At 48.6% G+C, this 23,436-nt stretch overlaps 1 protein-coding gene across 3 annotated transcripts in view; it reads left to right on the top strand.

Moving 5' to 3' along the window:
- Positions 1 to 23,436, top strand: part of GFRA2 (GDNF family receptor alpha 2) — a 98,019-nt gene that overhangs the window by 70,251 nt on the left and 4,332 nt on the right. For all 3 annotated transcript variants that reach the window (XM_073325055.2, XM_073325054.2, XM_073325052.2), the window contains 3 exons: positions 6,523 to 6,632; positions 8,094 to 8,234; positions 14,180 to 14,355. In XM_073325055.2, coding sequence (XP_073181156.1) covers positions 6,523 to 6,632; positions 8,094 to 8,234; positions 14,180 to 14,355 — 427 coding nt within the window. The remainder of the gene's footprint in view (positions 1 to 6,522; positions 6,633 to 8,093; positions 8,235 to 14,179; positions 14,356 to 23,436) is intronic.

Below are 23,436 nucleotides of genomic sequence, written 5' to 3'. Positions count from 1 at the left end.
TCCAACTGGATAGTAGTGCATATCGTTAAGCCTAATGCTGAAGTCAGGGCTTCTCTACTCTCAGTACGGAATATCTGTGCCAGGCATGTTGGAAGCCACAAGAGTAGGGGTTCAGGATACCCAGTCCTGTAGTCTCCTGTGTTCTGCAGATAGAGATGTTCATGAGTTTATGGGAGACGTGGCAAATTGGGCCCAGGTTATGTAATTACAGTAGCAAAAGCCCAGAGCTAGGTGCTGTACAGACACAGTGAGAGACAATCTCTGCCCTGAAGATCTGACAGTCTAAATAGATGAGCAGTGGGAAGGAGGAAGATGAGTAACCCCATGTCACAGTGGGGAACTGAGGCACAGAGAGATTAAGAGTACGTCTGCCCTGCAGCTGGCAGCCTGCCTCCCAGCCCGGGTAGACAGAACTGTGCTATGAATAGCTGTGTGTATATTGCTGCCCTGGTGGAGATTTGGCCAAGCCATCGGAGCTCAGAGTTAGGGATTCAGGTGGATCTGAGCTGGGGTGGCTAGCCCAAGCCTCCACTAGTGCCACAGCATCCACACTGCTGTGGTTAGGGCACTAGCTCAGGCTGACCCTAGCCAGGCTGGGAGGCACACTCCCAGTTGCAGCGGAGGCGTTCCCTAAGTGACTTACCCAGGGTCACACAGGGAGTCTGTGGCAGAGCCAGCAATTGGGCCCCCTTCTCTCAGGTCCCAGTGTCTTAACCACAAGACCAGCTTTCTTCTCTGTCTAAAGGAGGTGCAGCTCCACTGCAGGTCTCTGGGCCAGATTTATCAGTGGACTAAATGGTGGTGTCCTCTGCATTATTATTATTACAGTTGTTATTATGTTATTATTTATTACTGTTAATTATTTATATTACCCTGGTGTCTAAAGGCCCCAATCCCATTAAGATTGGCACATCCCATTAACATAGCCCTGGAAAATGTAGTCTGTAGATAGGCAGTAAGTGGGTCAGCAAACTGGTGTAAGTGCTAACTCAGAGCCAAAATGACTGTAACTTACACATAAGGGCTTAATAAGCAGCAGGAGAAGGGTATAAGATACAGCACATGGGACGACTGTTTATCTTCCAGTTCCCTGGTGGCTGTTGCATGTTTCACTTCTAATCCTTTGGCATGTACAGCAGAGCCAGCCACACTTAGTTTTGGACACACATGGAATGCCAGACTGGCTCAAGTTACACCACTTTCCCTCTGACCCTTGTTTTCCAACCACTTGCATCCTGCCCTCAATTGTTATTGCTACGTGCTGGTAAACAACTGCTGTGTTCCACTCCAGGAGCGGCTGCATTTTGGCAGGGTCTGTCACTCATTCTGTAGAGGGCTTTGATATCTGTTGTGACGAAAAGCATTGTATAAATGGAGGGTATTACTGCAGATCCTTCCACTTCATTCAATCACGTCTTTGTTTGTTCCTCCATTTAATATGATCAAAAACCTGTGGAACCAAATCATTCGTATTTAAAAAATAACACAATTTCCGCCCTTTATTTTGATCCATTTGGATGGCTGTAGGCAGGTAGTATTGGATAATTCAATCACTGGTTGTAGAGAGCTGACATTTAATTAACAAGGAAGCAAAAAGAAAAAAATGGGAAAGAGGCAAGAAAAAATCGCTCAGGGGAGACTCCCCTGTAAAAGCCAAGGTCTTCTCTACACAGAGCAATATGATGTCAGGGGACCTGGCTACATTGACCCGGTTTGGCTGAGTCACAATTCAGTCCTCAATATGTTGCAAACCCTGATGAGGGAGATTCTGTTATTGTTTCTGAGTTCCACAATGTGGTGTTTTTTACAGTGCATATGGGGCACCTATTCCAGGTATTATGGTGAGACCGTATAATCTAGGTATTAGGGCACTGGACTGGGACTCAGGAGACTTAGGTTCTATTCCATGTTCTGCCTGTGACTGTGGGTCTGTCACGTAGACTGCTTCCTCTGCTGGTCTTGTCTGTTTAGACTGTAAGCTCTTCAGGGCAGGAACTGTCTCTCACTAGGTGTATGCACAGTGGGGTATGCAGGTCTACTGCAATATACATAATGATAAGGCACCATGGGTTCGATGGTTGGAACTGACTAAACTGAATCGAGAAGAGTATTCATTTAGAGATGCCAAAGCTGTTCTATGCTTGGATTTATGTTTTTTTTCTGTTGACTCATCTCTTGTTCAACTATTACTTCTGTTCCTGGGAGGAAACCCCATTTCTTTCTTGGCCAGCTTTCCCAACTGTAGAAAATTCCCTGCCCAGTGCTGCCAGTTCAATTTTAGATTGAAATGATACGATTTGCAAGGCAGCTTTGATGTAACTGAGAAGAAAATCCCGATTGGCGGCAGCAAGCCTTACAGCTGTAAGGCTGTAATGTAAGCAAACTCCTTAACTCCATATGGAGCTCCTGGTTATTGGCCTTTCTGGAAATCTATCTATCTATCTATCTATCTATCTATCTATCTATCTATCTATCTATCTATCTATCTATCTATCCTCGTTCCTCTCACCTCCCTCTCTTCCTCCCTTTCTCTCCCTGTTTAGCCAACCCCAAGAAAACCCCATCCTCCAAAGGAAGGAAGACACCAATTGAAATGGTGGCACTAACGTGGCATTTGCAGACCATCACTGTGTTCGCTCTGCTTGTTTGTGCCATCCTTCCCCCCAGCCCTTGGTTCTGTCTTTGTAAGATCTATAGGGCAGGGACTGTCTCATTCTGTGTTTTTACAGCACCTCACGCAATGGTCTCAGTTGGGGTCCCTGGGTGCTACCATAACACACATAATAATAATAGCCATGCTCCCATGTGGCCATCATCACCTTGGTGTCTGAGAGCCTCCCATTACGTAACAAATATTCTGGTTGATGTCTCTCCCCTGCCACCGAGAAGCAAGAGAAGACAACAAGGGGTGTGAGGGAAAACAGAGGCAAAGTGACTTCTCCAGCAGTCTGAGGCCGGGCCAGGAATAGAACTGAAGTTGCCTGGCTTTCAATCCACTGACTTAGCCACTAGCCCCAGCAAAGGCACGGAAGAAAGGGAAGAGGCTTTATTTGCATCTTTATGTGATGCTCAGAAGCAGGATGTTCTGGTCCGTTCCCCCACTGCCCCTAGTCCCTGATACCGCTGTCATCCTTTCCCTTTCTTATGGCCTGTTTTTCACCTTCATTCTGCCTACCCTGTAGCTTAGAGCTACTGCCAGTGATGCATTGGGGTGAGCATGAGAGCCTAGAGGGGAGCTAATATGGGGAAGCGGAGCCTCTGGTTTCTTATTCCCTTTGTAAACCTGCAACTTTGTATTTCAATGTCATTGGCAAATCACAAAAACAACCCAACCCCAGGCACTTCAACTGCACGCCAACCTCTAACATTTCAGGGGCCGATAAGATACAGCAATGAAATTATACAATCCTGTAACGATGCTGGCAGCAGCATGGCCAAACAAGGATATGAAATTTACAGAGCACTCTGAATTTAGGCAGTACTTAAAGAGTGAGCAATGTCCCAGCACACCAGCTGCTGCTGGTAACTAGCTAAGCATATTAGGGCAGTATCTTGTATGCCATCCTTATAGTATTTACAGGGTAACTGGGAATCTGTGTGCAGTACATGGACACCAACATGAATGATGGCCCCAGCTCACCACTCCTTCCTTAGTGGAAGAACCCTGAGTAAGCAAGGACCAATAAGTATAGGGTTACTCACAGTACATGCAATGTAAATAATACTGCAACACGCATGGATACCAATGTAATTGTATAATGGTGTAGCTGCGGCTTTGCTATTCCTAGTATTTCTAGTGTAGCTACTATGGCCCAGGGTAACATACACAGCTAGCCATGTAACTCGCTGACTGTAGCAGTGTGGTGTAAACCAGCAAAGGGTGATTTAGATCCAGGTTTTATTGAATCCAAAGCGTCAAACACAAGAAAGGGTAGCCTTGTGATTTGGGCATTGGCCAGGGATGTAGGAGATCTGAGTTCAGTTCTTGGTGCTTCTGAAAACTTCCTTGGGTGACCCTTAGTCTCTCTGCATCTCTGTGAAACAGGGGGACGGCACTGCCCTCGTTTGTCTAATTTGCTTCGGTTTGTAAGCTCTCCAGGGCAGAGATTTTCTCTCGCTCTATGGGGTCACAGCACCTGGCACAATGGGAGCCCTTGTTTTGGCTGCAGCCATTAGTTGTGACTGCTGGGGCGGGGATGTTCCCAGAAGGAGCTATTGCTTCGGCCCATCCGTAATGCTAACACGTCTCAGTGTATGTGGACCCAGACACTAATGGCATGAAACTTGTGGCAATGTGAGAGCACAGCGATAGCGGGGAGAGTCGGCCCCTTGCAACAGGGCTGCTCTCACCATCCCCTGAGTGGGTCAGAGAGGAGCTTGCAGGTCAGGCTGTTGAGAGAGCGAAGAGAGGGAGTTTTTCCTGCTGTTCTGGCTGGCGAGGCTCTGACGCCTTCTGTTTCTGTCACCCCCCGGGGGGTGGAGGGATGGCAGGACCCAGCCACTCGGAACGAGCCGGACAGGCACATCAGCCTCGTCTGTGCTCAGAAGCCACATCTCTCTGAGATCAAGCAAGCACGAGCCATTCAGGCGGGGAGCGTTTGCACTCAGAGGAGCGGGAAGGGGCTCTGATGTGCCTGTCACTCAACCCCCTCAATGGTTGTCCAGCCCTTCAGGCTTTGAAAGTGTTAAGGCTTGATCCTGCGAGGTGCTGGGCACTCTCTGCTCCCTCTAGAGCCGGGGTGTGCTGATTGCACTCTGCACCTCTCAGAATTAGTCCCTTAGTTCCTGTTCCCATCCTGACTTAGGAACAAACTGTAAACAGCTCAGAAATCCCTACCCCGTCAATTGTCAGGAAAAGCATGCCAGGCTCTCGCTGACTTCAGTGGGCCTTAGGGCAGTGTGTCATCCATCCCTAGGAGCAGCAGGGAAGGGAGACCCCAAGGACAGCTGCCAAGTGAGCTGCAGAAAAAGTAGGCCATGAAGGAGAGCTTTGATCTGTGTCTCTCCTTGCGAGCAAGGTTGCAAGAGGCCTGATGTGAATTCTCCTGGTTTTTGCTGTGTGCGCAGTGCATAGTACAGTGGCTGGGTGCCGGGCAGGAGAGAATGGGTCACTGATGTTTCATAGAATCTTTTCCCCAGACCTTCCTGCTCCAAACCAGCATCTCTTACTGGCAGGGGAAGTGGTGGCCTTTGTGCCTGGGTTTCCCTGGGTTTGTGAGAGCCTGTTTAAAACAACAATGGGGAAACAAGGTGAAATATTTCCCTTTTGGTTTCCCAATGTGGGTGTGTGTAAAAAGAAGGGCTTTGTCTCATTCTGTCCCCAGTGAGCTGCTGAGTAGCTGAGGGATATAAATCCTCCTGCTTCAGGGCACAAACCAGCCACTACCTGATGAGGATCAGGAAGAATCTTCCCCTGTGTGCAGATTATTCCTTAATTGTCCACTGGGGTTTCTCGCTGCTTCCTCTGAAACAGCTGATGCTGGCCACTGTCAGAGCCAGGTCTGATCTGCTATGGCAATTGTTATGTTCCTATGAGAAGCTATATGAAATTTGCATGGGTCTGCTTGGGTTAGGCACTCTGATTTTCTCTCCATATGTGTATAGCCATATCATTTCCTCACTGTAAATCCAGCCTTACAAAAGCCCAATGGAAATGTACTAGCCCAGGCTTTGAATCTACTCACCCAACCTTTGGCATGATCCTGAAAAACAACACTCCCCACCCCCCAAACAACCCAACCCCTATAAATAGCTCATTTGCCCTTCAGGAAATCTTACTCCCTGTGAGGAGTGGAATTTTGTAAGGTTGCGGTGATCAGCATGGCCGTAATCAGCAAAGAGATCTGGGAACCTGCTCGTTCTTGAGGGGCAGGCCTGGGACCTCAGCCCACCCTGTCCCCTTCGTGGTTTCTGTGCATTCTGATTCTTGCTTCTGAGGGCTTGTGTCTTTAGTGCAAAGTTAACTCGAGTTCTACACAAGTGTTGCCCCTAATCAGAGTCCCATCCATGCACAGAAACCTCTCACTTGAGTCTGCTGGTGCTTTTCACACAAGTTGGCCCGTCTAAGGGGGTGGGGGGGCAATTGATCCTCAGAGCATCCTCATGTTCTGGGTGTGAGCTATGTTCAAAACCTCCCTGGTCTACTCTACAAAGTTAGGTTGATGTAAGTCACCATGTGTCAACGTATTTGTGCGTGTTTGCACTCAAATCTGTCTCCCAATCACATAAATGCCCTGTTACGGTGATGCAGTAACACCATCTCCCTGAATGGTGTTGAGCCATGGTTGATATACCATGGTAAATGCTGCATGAGTGTGATCGATGACAGAATGAGATCATATACATGAAAATATTGCTGGCAGATCCTAGCCATTATTCTCCTGTAGCTCTCTTCTCTAATACTTTCTCCTCACCTCTTTTTCTCTCTGCTTTAAAACCACTGAATTTACTAGTTCTGAGGGAGAAAAAAAAAAACAGACAAACCAACCAAACCCTGTTCTCTCTCTTGTGTTTTGTAATCAGGTCGAGACTGGCAGATTTTCACACAAATTGTCAAGTCTCTTTCCAGTCACTTACCAGCTGCCCTGGGGATAATTACCAGGCGTGTCTGGGCGCCTACGCAGGGATGATAGGTGAGTCTGTCTTGTTCATCATGCAGAGCACAGTGGGGTTGCCTTTCTCAATCAGTGTCTGGGTTTGGGGGGACTGGTTTATGGATTGTGGCTTGGGGGACTTGACACTTTAGAGACAGAATAAGTTAGTGCTGGGGCGTATTGGAGGGATGGTAGTGGATGCAGATGTTGGAAGTTTAGCAAAGCTGCTGCAGCCAGCAAGAACAACCACTTGTATCCACAGGAGCCTTCCACTTTGCTCACAAGAGCAAAGGCGCCAAACCCAATTGTGCATTGGCTGCGGGGTGGGGTTATGGAGGTGCTGTGGCCCAGCAGATAGGCCCAGGTTGGAGAGCTGGGCTCTATTCCTTGCTCTACCTACTGCGTGGGCTTGGGTAAGTCTCGAGGTTCCTTCTGTTAACGGGGGACAGCGATGCTGGCCTTGCTATGTACAGCAAGCTCTGTTGCTAAAGGAGGATGTATTATTACTGGAGACAAATCCGGTTCTAGAGGCGCAACTGGGAGAAAACAACTGAAGGTGGCAGAGGTGTTTGCCATGCTCAGCCCATGCCGATTGGCCTGTCCCCAGAGGGGTGCTCCCTCGGTCTTTGGCAGTAGGTTAGATCCTAGGGTGCAGGTTGCAGGAGAGAGAGCTGTGAGTTTCAGGGATAGCAAATCCGGCCACCTTGTCACTCCAACTCAGTTTCACTCTTCAGTCCAGGGTTTCGCTTTGCTCGGCTTCGCTCTGACCCGGAGCGCCTCTCCCGCCCCACAATTAACGCGCAGTGTTGCAGGGGCCGCAGAGGCCAGCCGGGAAGTGTTGTTATGATCCTGACACCAGGACTTAAAGGCATCCTGACACCAGGAACGGAGAGGGGATGATGGGTGGGCCCGGTCCCCGTGTGAAGCTGTCAGGGCAGCTCTGCTCATTGGGCCTGAAGAGGGACACAGGGGCAGGTTCAGCAGGCAAGCAGCATGTCTGAGTCAGACGAGATTCCCACAGAGAGAAGGAAGGAGCAGGGGACCAGGCCAGCTCAGAGGGACCAAGAGCCATGTGTCTGCTTAGACAGGACAATACCAGGGGCTAGTTATGGGACACGGAGCCTTTCGCCCACCACCAAATTGTTACCCTCCCTTCATCTCCCACTGAGTTACCTACTTCCCCTTTTCTCCTGTGGATCTGACCCTGAGCTGGTTCCTGAGTGAGCTGCTGGAGGGAGAGTCCCTGGTAGTGGGGGTCTCTCAGAGCCATTTGGGTTGAGGAGAGCTGGGGGCCAGAATGGGCCATCTTCAGTTCCCTTTAGATCTGCCTGGATCATGGGGAATCCACTGGGCATGGAAGACGAGAGCCAAGCTGGTGCAAAGCCCACCCTGCTGTGAGGGGAGGCTGTCAGGGCAGGAGGGAGTGCAGAGCTGTTTCTCTCCGTCAGACTTTGCTCTACTGGCCCCTGATTCCCTTTCCCTTTCCTTCCTCCTGAGCAGGGTTTGATATGACGCCCAACTACATTGACTCGAGCATCGCCAGCATCACGGTGTCACCCTGGTGCTCCTGCAGAGGGAGTGGCAACATGGAGGAGGAGTGTGAGAAGTTCCTGAGAGACTTCACGGAAAATCCATGTCTCCGTAAGGCACCGCTCTTCACTCTTCGTTTGTCTGCAAGGGCTTTGGCCTTGCCCAGGGAGCAGGGCAGGAGCTCTGGCTGTGGGGGAGCTCCCAGCTATTCCAGTCCCAGCCTCTCCCAGCAGGAGAAGCTGTGGGAAGCAGTCTAAGAGTACTGATGCAAAAGACTCCAAGGAGTGCTGTATGCTATGCTGCAGAAGCACTCATTTTTGTGTTGGTGGGAGCTGACAACGTCTGTATTGCACGCTTCTTTCAGCAGTGGTGCTGCAGGTGTCTGTAACCTCCTAGCTATTCTGGCCTCTCCACGAGACCTTGTCAGAGCTCCTGCTCCATGTCTCTGAACAGGAAGGAGATGTAGGACATTCCTTCTGGCTTGGGCTTGCTTTCTGTGGAGTTTTGGGAAACGTTACAACCTTCCAGATTGCTATTGACAAGGTCCCTTTGATGAAGGAGGCTCTGGTGTGCTGAGCTCCGGGAGCGTCATTCTCTCCGTTACTTATTATAATGGTATCCATTTAATTAGTTGTTATTCAATTTAATCATCTGAAAATGTTACCGTCAAGCTCTCTCGCCTTAGTGCTAACAGCATTCCCATCCCTGCTTAATGGCCAAGCTAATTTCATCTGTTTTGGGGATAACAACAGGGTGCAAGCAGGCCTGGATTATTCTGCCATTGCAGTTTAGCCCTGCCCTGCAGGATTAGCCTAGCACACTAGGAGGCACTGTAGAGAAGGAAGGAGACAGGACAATACCAGGAGGCACTGTAGAGAAGGAAGTAGGAGCCCTGGTTCCCTTGGTACTCTATAATAGTAAATAAAGAAATAATATAATAATAATTATTATTAATGCACCTCAAACCTGACTAGCAGCACCCCTGTTTTTCCAGTTCTGGATTCCCCAAATGCAGCTCCGCCAGTTCCCCTCACTCTTGACCATTAGCGCACCACCTGTTATTCCAGTAATGGGGCCCCATTCCCCACCCCACTCCAATGTTTCCACTGCCCCATAATCCTGGCCTACAGACCCCACCCTCCTGCTATTCCTGCCTGCTCACCCTATGCAGCTGTACCAGTCCATCCAGATTTGCACAGTTGCCACACTTTGTACAGCCCCATGTAGGACATACTATGCAAATGGGCATATTCACCGATAGTTTGCATTTACTCTTTAACTTCTCCTTTAAAATATCATGAGGATTTCATGCTGATGAAAGGTATTGGGCAGATAAATAAACAGATAAACAGATAAATAAACAGATAAACAGCCCCCTTATGCATGTTCATTAGGACCCAGTGTTTAATTATACCATTACATGCTGTTTTTCCCCACATGAGTTATCAGGATTTGAACCCAGGGCCTTTAGTGCCACAGCATACACCTCAGCCATCTAAGACGAGCTGTTGCGCTAAGCAGGCTGTTATTCTCTACATGGACTAGCCCATACAGGGAGACACACTTCATCAGCGGGTTATAGTACTTTTTGTGAGGCAGCACTGGAATGCTGGGTGTCAGGCTTCCTAGCCCCGGGACCAGAGTGTGGCCTAGTGGTCGGTGACACCACAGCCAACCCACAAAGTGAATGACACTTGCTATGTCACGTTTGAGAGTGGCATGGCATTTTACAAGCTACGGAGGCAGGCACAACAGAGCTGCCAAATCTCATTGTGTGAGATGTGTGACGCATGGGACTTTTGGACTGGCTTCATCCTCCACTGTTCCAGACTCCAGGTTCTCCGGAGAGCTTACCAGTCCCATCAAAAGTGTGTGTCCGTTTTGTTGTATGGCTCAATGGCTGCCAGGGTTTAGACTGAGATCTGCCAAAGCTCATTTCACTTGTGAGTGCTAGAGATGTTGGAGTCCAGAGGTAGGTAACAAATGTGTTATTGCCTTGTCCCACCAACACCCGTTCCCCACCTCATCATGTAGCTCAGTTAAGTCACTGCAGTTGCAACATGCCATTGATATGCTAGATAGACTCAGGTCTGTTTCCACCTACATACAATCATAGAAGATTAGGATTGGAAGAGACCTCAGGAGGTCATCTGGTCCAACCCCTTGCTCAAAGCAGGACCAACCCCAACTAAATCATCCCAGTCAGGGCTTTGTCAAGCCGTGCCTTAAAAACCTCTAAGGATGGAGATTCCACCACCTCCCTAGGTAACCCATTCCAGTACTTCACCACCCGACTAGGGAAATAGTTTTTCCTAATATCCAACCTAGACCTCCCCCACTGCAACTTGAGACCATTGCTCCTTGTTCTGTCATCTGCCACCACTGAGAACAGCCTAGCTCCATCCTCTGTGGAACCCCACTTCAGGTAGTTGAAGGCTGTTATCAAATCCTCCCTCACTTTTCTCTTCTGCAGACTAAATAAGCCCAGTTCCCTCAGCCTTGCCTCATAAATCATGTGCCACAGACCCCTAATAATTTTTGTTGCCCTCCACTGGACTCTTTCCAATTTGTCCACATCCTTTCTATGGTGGGGGGCCCAAAACTGGGCACAATACTCCAGATATGGCATCACTAGTGCTGAATAGAGGGGAATAATCACTTCCCTCGATCTGCTGGCAATGCTCCTACCAATACAGCCCAATATGCCCTTAGCCTTCTTGTCTACAAGGGCACACTGTTGACTCATATCCAGCTTCTCATCCACTGTAACCCCCAGGTCCTTTTCTGTAGAACTGCTGCTTAGCCAGTCAGTCCCCAGCCTGTAGCAATGCATGGGATTCTTCCATCCTGAGTGCAGGACTCTGCACTTGTCCTTGTTGAACCTCATCAGATTTATTTTGGCCCAATCCTCCAATTTGTCTAGATCACTCTGGACTCTATCCCTACCCTCCAGGATATCTACCTCTCCCCCCAGCTTAGTGTCATCCACAAACTTGCTGAGGGTGCAATCCATCCCATTATCCAAATCATTAATGAAGATGTTGAACAAAATGGGCCCCAGGACCAACCCCTGGGGCACTCCACTTGATACCGGCTGCCAGCTAGACATTGAGCTGTTGATCAATACCCATTGAGCCCGATGATCTCGCCAGCTTTCTATTCACTTTATAGTCTGTTCATCCAGTCCATACTTCTTTAACTTGCTAGCCTTCCTGTACCCTGTGTCCTTAAGCCCCAATCCCTGTCTCCACTCCAAGTATAATTCCTTCCAGGTTTGTGAACTCCGAGTTCCTCAGCTCTTCTCAATTTCTCCTATTATCAGTACTGCCAACCCCAACCCCCGAGTCAGGGCCGCAATATAATGAAATAAGTTTAATATGCATAAGATTAACCCCCATACTCCCACAACTTTGGGGCTTTTTTTTTCTTTGCCTTCTAGTTTCTGAACCTTTAAGGAACACTTGGGTCATGTTTTTAAGCTTTTCTCTGTAACCAGGTGTGACAGATGCTGTAGATACATGGAATATTCAAAGACTACTACACTAACTTTATAAATGTTATATGTATCTTGATGGGCTGACTAGTGATTGTCACACCAGGAAGGTTGGAATCTTAGCTTTCGTTTCAAAAGAACTGAGATTCTCATGCAGTCACTTACATTAGATCCTGGGTTCTAAGTAAAACACAGACTATCATGAAACTCACAATCAAACCATATACCCTGGCAATGCTACCTAACTCTTCTACCCCCTTGCTCATTTGGTATTTCTTTTTCCTTTGCAATGAGCAATAGGGTCTCAGGGCGCAGAAGGTGGAGAGAGGAAAGATTAAGGTGTGTCGGGGGGAAGGGCAGCACCTTGAACTCAGTGGCTTTGAACCATGTGGTTGGCAGCTGATCTCTTCCAGCTTTCTGGCTCCTGTGCATTGTCCCTGTCTGGGGGAGCTGGAAACCTTTGCCTCTGGTGTGCTTTGCCCATGGTGCATCTAGGGCCGATGAGAATGCCTATGGGCGGGAAGAGAAGCCTAGTGAAGGGAGCAGGGATGCTGAAATTGGGGGATGAGGGTGAGTGTAGCAAGGGGCAGAGAGGGATGAAGGATGAGAAGGAAGTAGAGGAGGATGGGAGGTGATGGGGAAGGAAGATAGGGAGAGGGTGGAGGTGGAAGATCCTCTACCAGACGGTATTTTTAGTTCTGCTTTCCAATCACTCCCATCCCATCGCTCTCTCCTTTTCTCTGTCTTCCCTAAACGCTGCCGCCGCACCCCCGAGATGTCTCTCCTGCATGCAGACCTGGAGAGGAATCGGGGGCTCAACGGAAAAGACGTAATTGGTGCCACTTCCGTCAGCATTTGCCATATGCTCTGTGATGGCGCCGCAGGGGGGGAGCGGGGCTGGAGGCAGTGCACCTGAGCATTTATCTCTGCGCTGGGCACGGGGCCTAGTTGCCCCTTCCCCTGCCGACCCCCTTTGGAAGCTTTGCTTGCACCGTTGGGTAGAATTGCCCCAAGCTGCCACCTTGAAACAGGCTCGGGCCTCGTGTGCGTGTGTGTGAGAGACAGAGACGGGGAAGGAGGAGCTACTGTTGGACCAGCAGAACTGCTGCCAGCCCGATCTTCTGCATGGGAGAGCCACTTGGCAACCTCTGCACAGCAACGGGCTGGAGTGGGGAGGACTCCAGGGCCGTCCTGGGGGATCCGTGGGAAGTGTAAATGCTCGACACAGAGTCCCCTTGATCAGGGGTGGTGGTGCTGATGATGGAAACCATGCGTTTGGTGTTTGTTATTACTGCTTCAAGCCAAGGGGTGTGGGCAACACCCCGAGTTCCAGCACTGCTGCCCTCAACCCCCTTCCGTGGGCTCAGGGAGAGGGTGGGGTCCCTGCTGAAGATGAGAGTTCGTAAGACATATCCCCTCTGTGGTGGGATTTAGTGATAGTTGAGAAACGGGCTTGGGGCTGGGGGGGAGAAGGGGTTAAGGAGAGGAAAACACTTTGATCTGCAGGGGCTGTGTCAGAACTAATGAAGCAGAACCTCAAAGCAACAGGCCCCAGAGCAATGAGGTCTGGGCAGGAAGGAGGGCTGGAATTAGAAGCGGGAGAGAGGAGCAGGGAATTGGAAGAATAGGTGGATAGACAGCGTGTGTGAGAGAGAGAGAAGGTGCGAGGCCAGGAAGAAAGAAGCATATGAATGAGTGATGACAGCCTGACAGGAAGAGAAATAACTTGCCCACATTGTTTGATGCCAGCTCACTCCCACCCCCGGCCCTGGCATCCCACTGCCAGCTAGGGGCTCCTGGCTTTCTCTGCCATGGCATGCTTCTCAAAGTGGGATGTGTGCAACTAAAGCTTGAGGGCTTTTGCTTCTGCAGCTGCCTCGAAGCAAGCAGACCCCTTCCCGAGGAAGAGGCTGTCCGGCTGGTCCAACAGAGCCCCAGCAACTGTCTCCTCTCACAGTCTGCTGGTGTGAGAGTCTGGGCATGAGGTGGTACTGGCTGCCTCTCAGTCATTATCTAAGTCAGTTTCTGGCCCCGATCCCTGATGACCATGAAGCTTGATACAACCAGCTGGGAGCAACCCTAAAACACAGCAAGCAATATTTCTAGTGGTTAGAGCAGGGAATTGGCTGTCAGGACTCCTGGGTTCTACTCCTTGCCTTGGGAAGGGATTATGGTCTAGTGATTAGCACAGTGGCCTGGGAGTCAGGACTCCTGGGTTCCATTCCCAGTCTAAGGAAGTAATGCTGTATAGTGATTGGATGTCACGTCCACCATGGCCTCTGAGCTGGGCTCTACCACCCGCTTGCTGTGTGGCCTCGGGCAAGCTGCAGCCCCTCTGTGTGCCTCAGTTTCCCCATCTATAAAATGGTGATTATGCTGACCTGTTTCATGAGGAGGGGGAGTTTGTGAGCGTTAATCCATTCCTATGTTTGTAAAGTGTTTTCAGATCCATGGGGAAGCACAGCATGTTCAGTATTTATTGTTGTGTGCCCTGTGAGTTGTCTGCATAGAAGCTGATAGGGCTTTGGGGATGTGGTTTCACTGTCTCTCTTCCTACTCGCAGGAAATGCCATTCAGGCCTTCGGCAATGGTACGGATGTCAACCTGTCCCCCAAAAACCCCTCACTGCCTGTCACCCTGCCACCTGAGACAGAAAAGAGCCCTGCGTTGCCAGATGACATCAATGACAGCAACACCATCTATGACACAAGTGTGATCACAACTTGCACCTCTGTTCAGGTAGGACCTCAGCTCCAGCCCCTGCTCCCTCTTTACAGAAGATGCATGTTAATTGGATGCATGGACCTACCTTGGCCAAAGCCTTCCACACATCGATGTGCCTGCCGGGGCTTAGCCTACAGCCTTGGAAAGTGAGGGTTGTCTATTGAAGGCTGCTGTTTGCAAGTGTACCTCTTGAGTTATTACAGCGCCAAATTCTCTGTTACCCAAAATCCTCTTGACCCCTGCCCAGTACTGTATTCTCTGTTACCCAGAATCTCCCTGGGCTCTGCCCACCCCGATACATGTCTATTACCCAGAATCCCCCAGGGCTCCTGAACAGTCCCAGTGCTGTGCTCACTGTTATGTGTATAAGATGGTTTGATTTCTTTTAGCCTTCTCTTGCTTGGGCTGGATATCTCATAGGCTAATGCTTTCCCATGCAGTGGCCCACTGGCTACCAGTTTTTGCCCAGGTTGGCTTTACACACAGGCTAGTCTTGAGCACTGGGAGCTGAAAGTGCCCCTCAGTCCATGGATATACGGCACGCATGTACGCTCCTTTGTGCATACACTGCTATGTAATCCTGCTGGTGATGGGCTGGGGAGGAGGTGGTTGGATCTGGATCAAGATTAAGGTTATGTCAGAGGCTGAATCAGGGCCAGTCCTCAGATTCCAGGGCACTGAAACCTTGGCAAGTGGTTCTGTTAAGATGTTGACCCCAAATAGCTAATCTCTTAGGACTATAGCTGATTTTGTGGGATTTACCTTCTGAGCTGCCCTCCTGAGATTTCAGCCATAATCAAACAGGAACCAGAACTGGAAAATAAGGTCCCTTCTGCTTTTGAATCGAATCCAGAAGCAACAACAAACCCAGATGGGCTGGTAAGGGTCTTAGAATTTAAACCTCAAACCACAGTTCACGGCTCCATCCTTGGCCTCCTCAAATTCCTCTGGCCCTGCAGACTTCCAGTTGCTTGGGAATTATTCTCATCCTGCAGCAGGAGCTGGCCACGCCCATTTGGCATTCTCCTTCACAGCTTTGCCTAGAGGAGTGATCTGTTTACACGGTGGTCACGGGGTGTGATTGCAGTTTGTGGAGACACACCTGGGCTAGCTTTAATCTAGCTGACTCGGGTACTGAGAGCAGTGAAATGGCAGCAGCATGTGCTTCAGCAGGGGCTACCCACCCAGGTGGACTTGTCCAACTTGGGTGCTGCTGCACTATTCAGGTACTTGAGCTCGCTAGTTTAAAGCCAGCTCGAGTAGGTCTACTCTGCCCAATGATTCTAGTATAGCTATACCTAGGACTGAAAGATGTGTTGTTAGCTAGCTCGAAACAATGCTTTCTAAAACTCTAGTGAAGACAAGGCAAGTTGCACTATAGCAAGGCTTTAACTCAGCTAGTTTAGCACGTGCTTTAGTACAATTTACCTCATCTGGTCTAGAGTTTTAGAAGGTGTTGGAATCGAGATAGCTAACTCAGTCCAATAACCTTCAATCCTAGTCTAGATGAAGCCTCAGACCCATATGGAAATTACTGCTCCCCTCATCCCTGCACCTGAAGCTGCATTGCTGAAGGCAGGGGAAGCATCAAGCTACCACACCTATTGGGGTGATGTACAGAGAGATAATGGAATCGCTCTGCAGGCCCCCCGTCTTTTAATGTTTATCAGATGGTAATGCCCAGAGGCCCTGATCTGCTCTAGGAAGTGTACAAACACATAGAAAGACACAGTCCCTGCCCCAAAGAGCTAGCTAGATAGACGGGCATCTCCTACTCACAGTCCCAACTGGAGGATGATTCTCCATCCACCTCTGCAGAAACAAAGTAAGTCTCGTCTTCTCCTTCAGGCTGTCGAGCACATGTGAAGGCAGCAATGTCACCCTTGGGCAGCCTCTAATTAGATCCGGCATGCTTGAGTAATTACATCTTATGTTTTCTAGTTACCAATCTGTGAGACAATCAGCAGCTCAATTTCATGCTAGAATTGCGGCACATCAGGGCCCCGCCGCTGCCTTGGTGGGCACTCGGCTCAGTTTTCATTGTGAGACACGCTTGGCAGAATTGTTCTCCTTCTAAGTGGGAAGAAAGGGAAAAACAACGCTGTTATCAGCGTTACTGCATCTTCTGCTCCATTTGCCACCCGATGACGGAAGGGCTGGTGGTGGTGCTGTGGCGGTATATTGCTCGAGTCAATTACTAGTGGACTAGTTTTGCTTGTAGTAAACCCAGTGAACTCCACTAGGTCAGACCCTGAGCTCAGTTGCTACTCAAGGAGAACTCAGTGGGAAGAGAGCTGGGTAAAATATTTTCGCCATAACTCTTGTTCAGTGAGGAATGCAGATTTGGTTGGGAATTGGAGTCAGATCCAACCAAGTTTTTGGTTGAAAAACACCTTAAAAAATCGGAAAAAATCAAAATGTTTCATTTTGACATTTTATGAAACAAAATGTTTCGATTTTTTTTGGGGGGTGGGGTGTGTTAAGAACAACTTTGTGCTTTGAAATGTCCTGTAATTTTATTGGAAAAAGCCTCCAGATATTTCAAAATGGTCCAGAACCCCAAACATTGTGATTTTGTCAAGACAAAACATTTAATTCGACCTGACATTTATTTATTTCTTTTTGGTTTTCGACATGCTGACATTTTTTTTAAAAAAAGTCATTTTCGGTTTGCCCTGGAACAATTTTTCCCTGATTTTTTCAGAATTGCCAGAGAACCAAAACACCCATTATTAGCTCAACTCTAATAGGAGTGATATCTGAGTAACACACAGGGCCTGATTCTGATCCTCTATACAATGAGGAGGGTTGTGTTCTCTACTTGTGAAAACAGGCACAGCTCCATTGGCTTTAGCCAAGCTGCCCCAAATATACCAACAGAGGACTTGGCCTGTGTTACTCCACTGATTTCAGTGGTGTGACACTGGATTTACTCAAAAATCAGGCTCAGTCGCTCCTTTGTAAATCAGGAATAACTCCATGAAAGTCAGTGGAGTTGCTCCTGATGTACACTTGTGTGAGATCAGAATCTGACCCCGAGTGAGCACTGATCCACTGGGTACATCAGGAATAGTGTAAATCAGGAGTATCTCCATTAATGTCATTAGGCCTAATTCTCCTATCAGGCCAGCTAGTTTTTGCCGCCCCAAGCAGTGAAAAAAACTGCCGTGGACAGCAAAAGGGAGAAGCTGCCGCCAAATTGCCGCAGCGGCGGAAACACTGCTGCTCCTTTCTAACCGGTGCCCCACGCACCTGCTTGGAACGCTGGGGCCTGGAGCCGGCCCGGTCTCCTATTATGTGCACTGGTGTGACTCCATTGACCTCACCAGAGCTACTGCAGATTTACACTAATGCAAGTGAGAGAAGAACTAAGCCCAGTGCAGTGACACCAACATTGACCTTAGTGGGGTTACTCACATTTACACCAGGGCCGCTGAGAAGAGAACTATGCACTTAGCTTTTCAGTTTGTACCCCTTTGTCAAGAATTAAGGGTGTGCTCTGTCGGTGAGAGCCAGGGGACTAGAAAACACTCCTGGGATTCACGTCTCGGTCTGCTTCTGACTCACTATCTGACGTTGGGCAAGAAAATGAAAAGAAAAAGTTAGCTTGTATTTTTTGAACTTCCGTAAATGTTTTTCTTGGAAGAGCAGCAATAGCCCCATGTGTGTGTCCACGTGTGTATTTGTGTGTGTGCGTGCCCTTGACCGTTGTGCATCTGTGGCCTCCCCAGGTGCACTGTGGGCTCTGAAGTGTGAATGAAAATCCCGTGCCCCAGCAACTCTCTCAGACACTGTAAATCTCACTTTCCTGAGTCTACCCATTTCCCCTTTAACTGTTGGAACCGCAAAAGGATGAAAGGAAGAGATAAGTCTAATGGCCCCATCTCACTTCACAGAGAGAGACTTCAGTGCTTTTATGGCCATCTCCGGCACTAAAAGCCCTATTGCAGCGAGACTGGGAGAGCCTCTTGTTAGTGCTTTTGTTCTTGAACTGTACCTGCTCCTTTCAGAGACTTATTCCCCTCCCTCAGCTTACCTTTCTCAGCTCTCTCTCACAAGGGTTTCATGGGAGAGCATGGCTTGGGTATGACTGGCCAGTCCGCTGGCTTAGAACCAGTGGTTGGAATGGGGCAAAACCCACAGCCCCTTTCAGACTGACACACACTGAAAGGATATTTAGGCTCGTGTACACTCCGGAGTAGCCCTGATGGCCCGAAGTCGGAGTAGCTGCCCCGCTGCCAAACCCAAATGCAGCACAAGCAGCGGCTGTGGCCCCTCGGCACTTGTGCTCCAGTTTTTAGCTCAGCCCTCAGAAGCCCTGGAAACTTGTAAGTGAAATCACCTCCAGCTAGCTCAGTTCATGCAAACCCCAGCTTGCCCTTGTCTATGCTTGTGCTGGCCCATATGGCTGTTACTGGTGGGAGACAAGTCACAAAATTGTCTGTAGGGGCAACCCACCTGATAGAGGTTTCAGAGTAACAGCCGTGTTAGTCTGTATTCGCAAAAAGAAAAGGAGGACTTGTGGCACCTTAGAGACTAACCAATTTATTTGAGCATAAGCTTTCGTGAGCTACAGCTCACTTCATCGGATGCATACTGTGGAAACTGCAGAAGACATTATATACACAGAGACCATGAAACAATACCTCCTCCCACCCCACTCTCCTGCTGGTAATAGCTTATCTAAAGTGATCACTCTCCTTACAATGTGTATGATAATCAAGTTGGGCCATTTCCAGCACAAATCCAGGTTTTCTCACCCTCTGCCCCCCCCCCACACACAAACTCACTCTCCTGCTGCTAATAGCCCATCCAAAGTGACCACTCTCTTTACAATGTGTATGATAATCAAGGTGGGCCATTTCCAGCACAAATCCAGGTTTTCTCACCCCCCCCCCCCCAACCACATACACACAAACTCACTCTCCTGCTGGTAATAGCTTATCCAAAGTGACCACTCTCCCTACAATGACAGGTTTCAGAGTAACAGCCGTGTTAGTCTGTATTCGCAAAAAGAAAAGGAGTACTTGTGGCACCTTAGAGACTAACCAATTTATTTGAGCATGAGCTTTCGTGAGCTACAGTAGCTCACGAAAGCTCATGCTCAAATAAATTGGTTAGTCTCTAAGGTGCCACAAGTACTCCTTTTCTTTCTCCCTACAATGTGCATGATAATCAAGGTGGGCCATTTCCAGCACAAATCCAGGTCTTCTCATCCCCCCCACCCCCACACACAAACTCACTCTCCTGCTGGTAATAGCTCATCCAAACTGACCACTCTCCTTACAATGTGTATGATAATCAAGGTGGGCCATTTCCAGCATAAATCCAAGTTTAACCAGAACGTCTGGGGGGAGGGGGGGATAGGAAAAAACAAGGGGAAATAGGCTACCTTGCATAATGACTTAGCCACTCCCAGTCTCTATTTAAGCCTAAATTAATAGTATCCAATTTGCAAATGAATTCCAATTCAGCAGTTTCTCGCTGGAGTCTGGATTTGAAGTTTTTTTGTTGTAAAATAGCGACCTTCATTTCTGTAATTGTGTGACCAGAGAGATTGAAGTGTTCTCCGACTGGTTTATGAATGTTATAATTCTTGACATCTGATTTGTGTCCATTTATTCTTTTACATAGAGACTGTCCAGTTTGACCAATGTACACGGCAGAGGGGCATTGCTGGCACATGATGGCATATATCACATTGGTGGATGTGCAGGTGAACGAGCCTCTGATAGTGTGGCTGATGTTATTAGGCCCTGTGATGGTGTCCCCTGAATAGATATGTGGGCACAGTTGGCAACGGGCTTTGTTGCAAGGATAGGTTCCTGGGTTAGTGGTTCTGTTGTGTGGTATGTGGTTGTTGGTGAGTATTTGCTTCAGGTTGGGGGGCTGTCTGTAGGCAAGGACTGGCCTGTCTCCCAAGATTTGTGAGAGTGTTGGGTCATCCTTCAGGATAGGTTGTAGATCCTTAATAATGCGTTGGAGGGGTTTTAGTTGGGGGCTGAAGGTGACGGCTAGTGGCGTTCTGTTATTTTCTTTGTTAGACCTGTCCTGTAGCAAGTGACTTCTGGGAACTCTTCTGGCTCTATCAATCTGTTTCTTCACTTCCGCAGGTGGGTATTGTAGTTGTAAGAATGCTTGATAGAGATCTTGTAGGTGTTTGTCTCTGTCTGAGGGGTTGGAGCAAATGTGGTTGTATCGCAGAGCTTGGCTGTAGACGATGGATCATGTGGTGTGGTCAGGGTGAAAGCTGGAGACATGTAGGTAGGAATAGCGGTCAGTAGGTTTCCAGTATAGGGTGGTGTTTATGTGACCATTGTTTATTAGCACTGTAGTGTCCAGGAAGTGGATCTCTTGTGTGGACTGGACCAGGCTGAGGTTGATGGTGGGATGGAAATTGTTGAAATCATGGTGGAATTCCTCAAGGGCTTCTTTTCCATGGGTCCAGATGATGAAGATGTCATCAATATAGTGCAAGTAGAGTAGGGGCGTTAGAGGACGAGAGCTGAGGAAGCGTTGTTCTAAGTCAGCCATAAAAATGTTGGCATACTGTGGGGCCATGCGGGTACCCATAGCAGTGCCGCTGATCTGAAGGTATACATTGTCCCCAAATGTAAACTAGTTATGGGTAAGGACAAAGTCACAAAGTTCCGCCACCAGGTTAGCCGTGACATTATCGGGGATACTACAGGACAGGCCTAACAAAGAAAATAACAGAACGCCACTAGCCGTCACCTTCAGCCCCCAACTAAAACCCCTCCAACGCATTATTAAGGATCTACAACCTATCCTGAAGGATGACCCAACACTCTCACAAATCTTGGGAGACAGGCCAGTCCTTGCCTACAGACAGCCCCCCAACCTGAAGCAAATACTCACCAACAACCACATACCACACAACAGAACCACTAACCCAGGAACCTATCCTTGCAACAAAGCCTGTTGCCAACTGTGCCCACATATCTATTCAGGGGACACCATCACAGGGCCTAATAACATCAGCCACACTATCAGAGGCTCGTTCACCTGCACATCCACCAATGTGATATATGCCATCATGTGCCAGCAATGCCCCTCTGCCGTGTACATTGGTCAAACTGGACAGTCTCTACGTAAAAGAATAAATGGACACAAATCAGATGTCAAGAATTATAACATTCATAAACCAGTCGGAGAACACTTCAATCTCTCTGGTCACGCAATTACAGAAATGAAGGTCGCTATCTTACAACAAAAAACTTCAAATCCAGACTCCAGCGAGAAACTGCTGAATTGGAATTCATTTGCAAATTGGATACTATTAATTTAGGCTTAAATAGAGACTGGGAGTGGCTAAGTCATTATGCAAGGTAGCCTATTTCCCCTTGTTTTTTCCTATTCCCCCCCACCCCCCCCAATGTTCTAATTAAACTTGGATTTATGCTGGAAATGGCCCACCTTGATTATCATACACATTGTAAGGAGAGTGGTCAGTTTGGATGAGCTATTACCAGCAGGAGAGTGAGTTTGTGTGTGTATGGGGGTGGGAGGGTGAGAAAACCTGGATTTGTGCTGGAAATGGCCCACCTTGATTATCATGCACATTGTAGGGAAAGTGGTCACTTTGGATAAGCTATTACCAGCAGGAGAGTGAGTTTGTGTGTATGTGGTTTGGGGAGGGGTGAGAAAACCTGGATTTGTGCTGGAAATGGCCCACCTTGATTATCATACACATTGTAAAGAGAGTGGTCACTTTGGATAAGCTATTACCAGCAGGAGAGTGGGGTGGGAGGAGGTATTGTTTCATGGTCTCTGTGTATATATAATGTCTTCTGCAGTTTCCACAGTATGCATCCGATGAAGTGAGCTATAGCTCACGAAAGCTCATGCTCAAATAAATTGGTTAGTCTCTAAGGTGCCACAAGTACTCCTTTTCTTTCCACCTGATACAGACTCTGAACTCTTCTGAGGACTGTTTCCACATCCCCACGGTCCCTCCGCTGCAGCACGCAACAAGCGCCATTTGCTGCCTAAGCTACATTGAACTGCTTCTGCTCCCTGGCTGGATTCTGATGTGGGGCTTGTCTTCCCTAGAAATGTAGGTGATGTTAGAACACAGCCATCAGGAGTCCCGTTAACCAACACAATGTTAAAAATCACATCTTGTGTCACGGTCCACAGGGGCCTCCGTGTTTAATACCATGCCAGGGGTTGAGCCTATATATAGATCCAAAAGGGTTTGCCTACAACGCAATGCTCAAAGCAACAGTCCCAGCAAAGTCGTGTTTGACAGCATGTCAGTTAACATAACTCGTCAAGGATGTGTTCTAACACAACCTGGCATTCCAGTGAAGGCAAGCTTTCCAGGTTTGTCTTCACAGCAGGGTTAGCGTGAGTTATTGACACTTGAGTTAACGCCTCTCGCGTGCGAGTGGTCGCACAGCAAACAACGCTCGAGTTGCACAGAGTCGCCGTATCCCCACTGCATCTGCCGTGCTTGACCTCCGGCCCCTACCCAACAAGCCAGCTAGCCTCAGTTGAAAGCACTACTTATCTTAAGCTAGAGATGCGTGTGTGTGGAAGGAAATTGGTTTAGGGGAAACACTTGAGTTATACCTCAAGATAACACTGCTGGGAAGACAGGGCCTTAGATAACAAGCCCATCCTGATGCAGATTCAGAATTTCCTCTCAAAGGTTATGTCTACACTGCAATTAGACCCACGGCTGGCCTGTGCCAGCTGACTCGGGCTTGCAGGGCTTGGTGTGGGGGTCTGTTTAATTGAGGTGTAGATGATTCAGCGTGGGCTGCAGCTGAGCTCTGTGACCCTCCCACCTTGCAGGGTCCTAGAGCCCGAGCCCCATCCCGAGCCTGGACATCTACACTGCAATTAAACAGACCCATAGCCTGAGTCTTGCAAACCTGTCAGCTGGCACAGGCCAGGCACAGGTTTTTAATTGCAGTGTGGACGTATCCTGCATGTGAAATTTTACATTGTGAGTGTTTGTGCCGTGAGTTCCTCAGAGCAGGGACTGTCTCTTGCTATATGTTTGTATGGCACTGAACGCAGTGGGGCCGCCAACCTGGGTGGGGCCTGCGAGCAGTATTGCCATATAAA

The sequence above is a fragment of the Lepidochelys kempii genome, chromosome 26 (genome assembly GCF_965140285.1).
Source record: "Lepidochelys kempii isolate rLepKem1 chromosome 26, rLepKem1.hap1, whole genome shotgun sequence".
In the NCBI taxonomy this organism is placed as follows: Eukaryota; Metazoa; Chordata; order Testudines; family Cheloniidae; genus Lepidochelys; species Lepidochelys kempii.
Note: the sequence above shows the minus strand (reverse complement) of the source record. Positions and strands in the feature narration are given on the sequence as shown.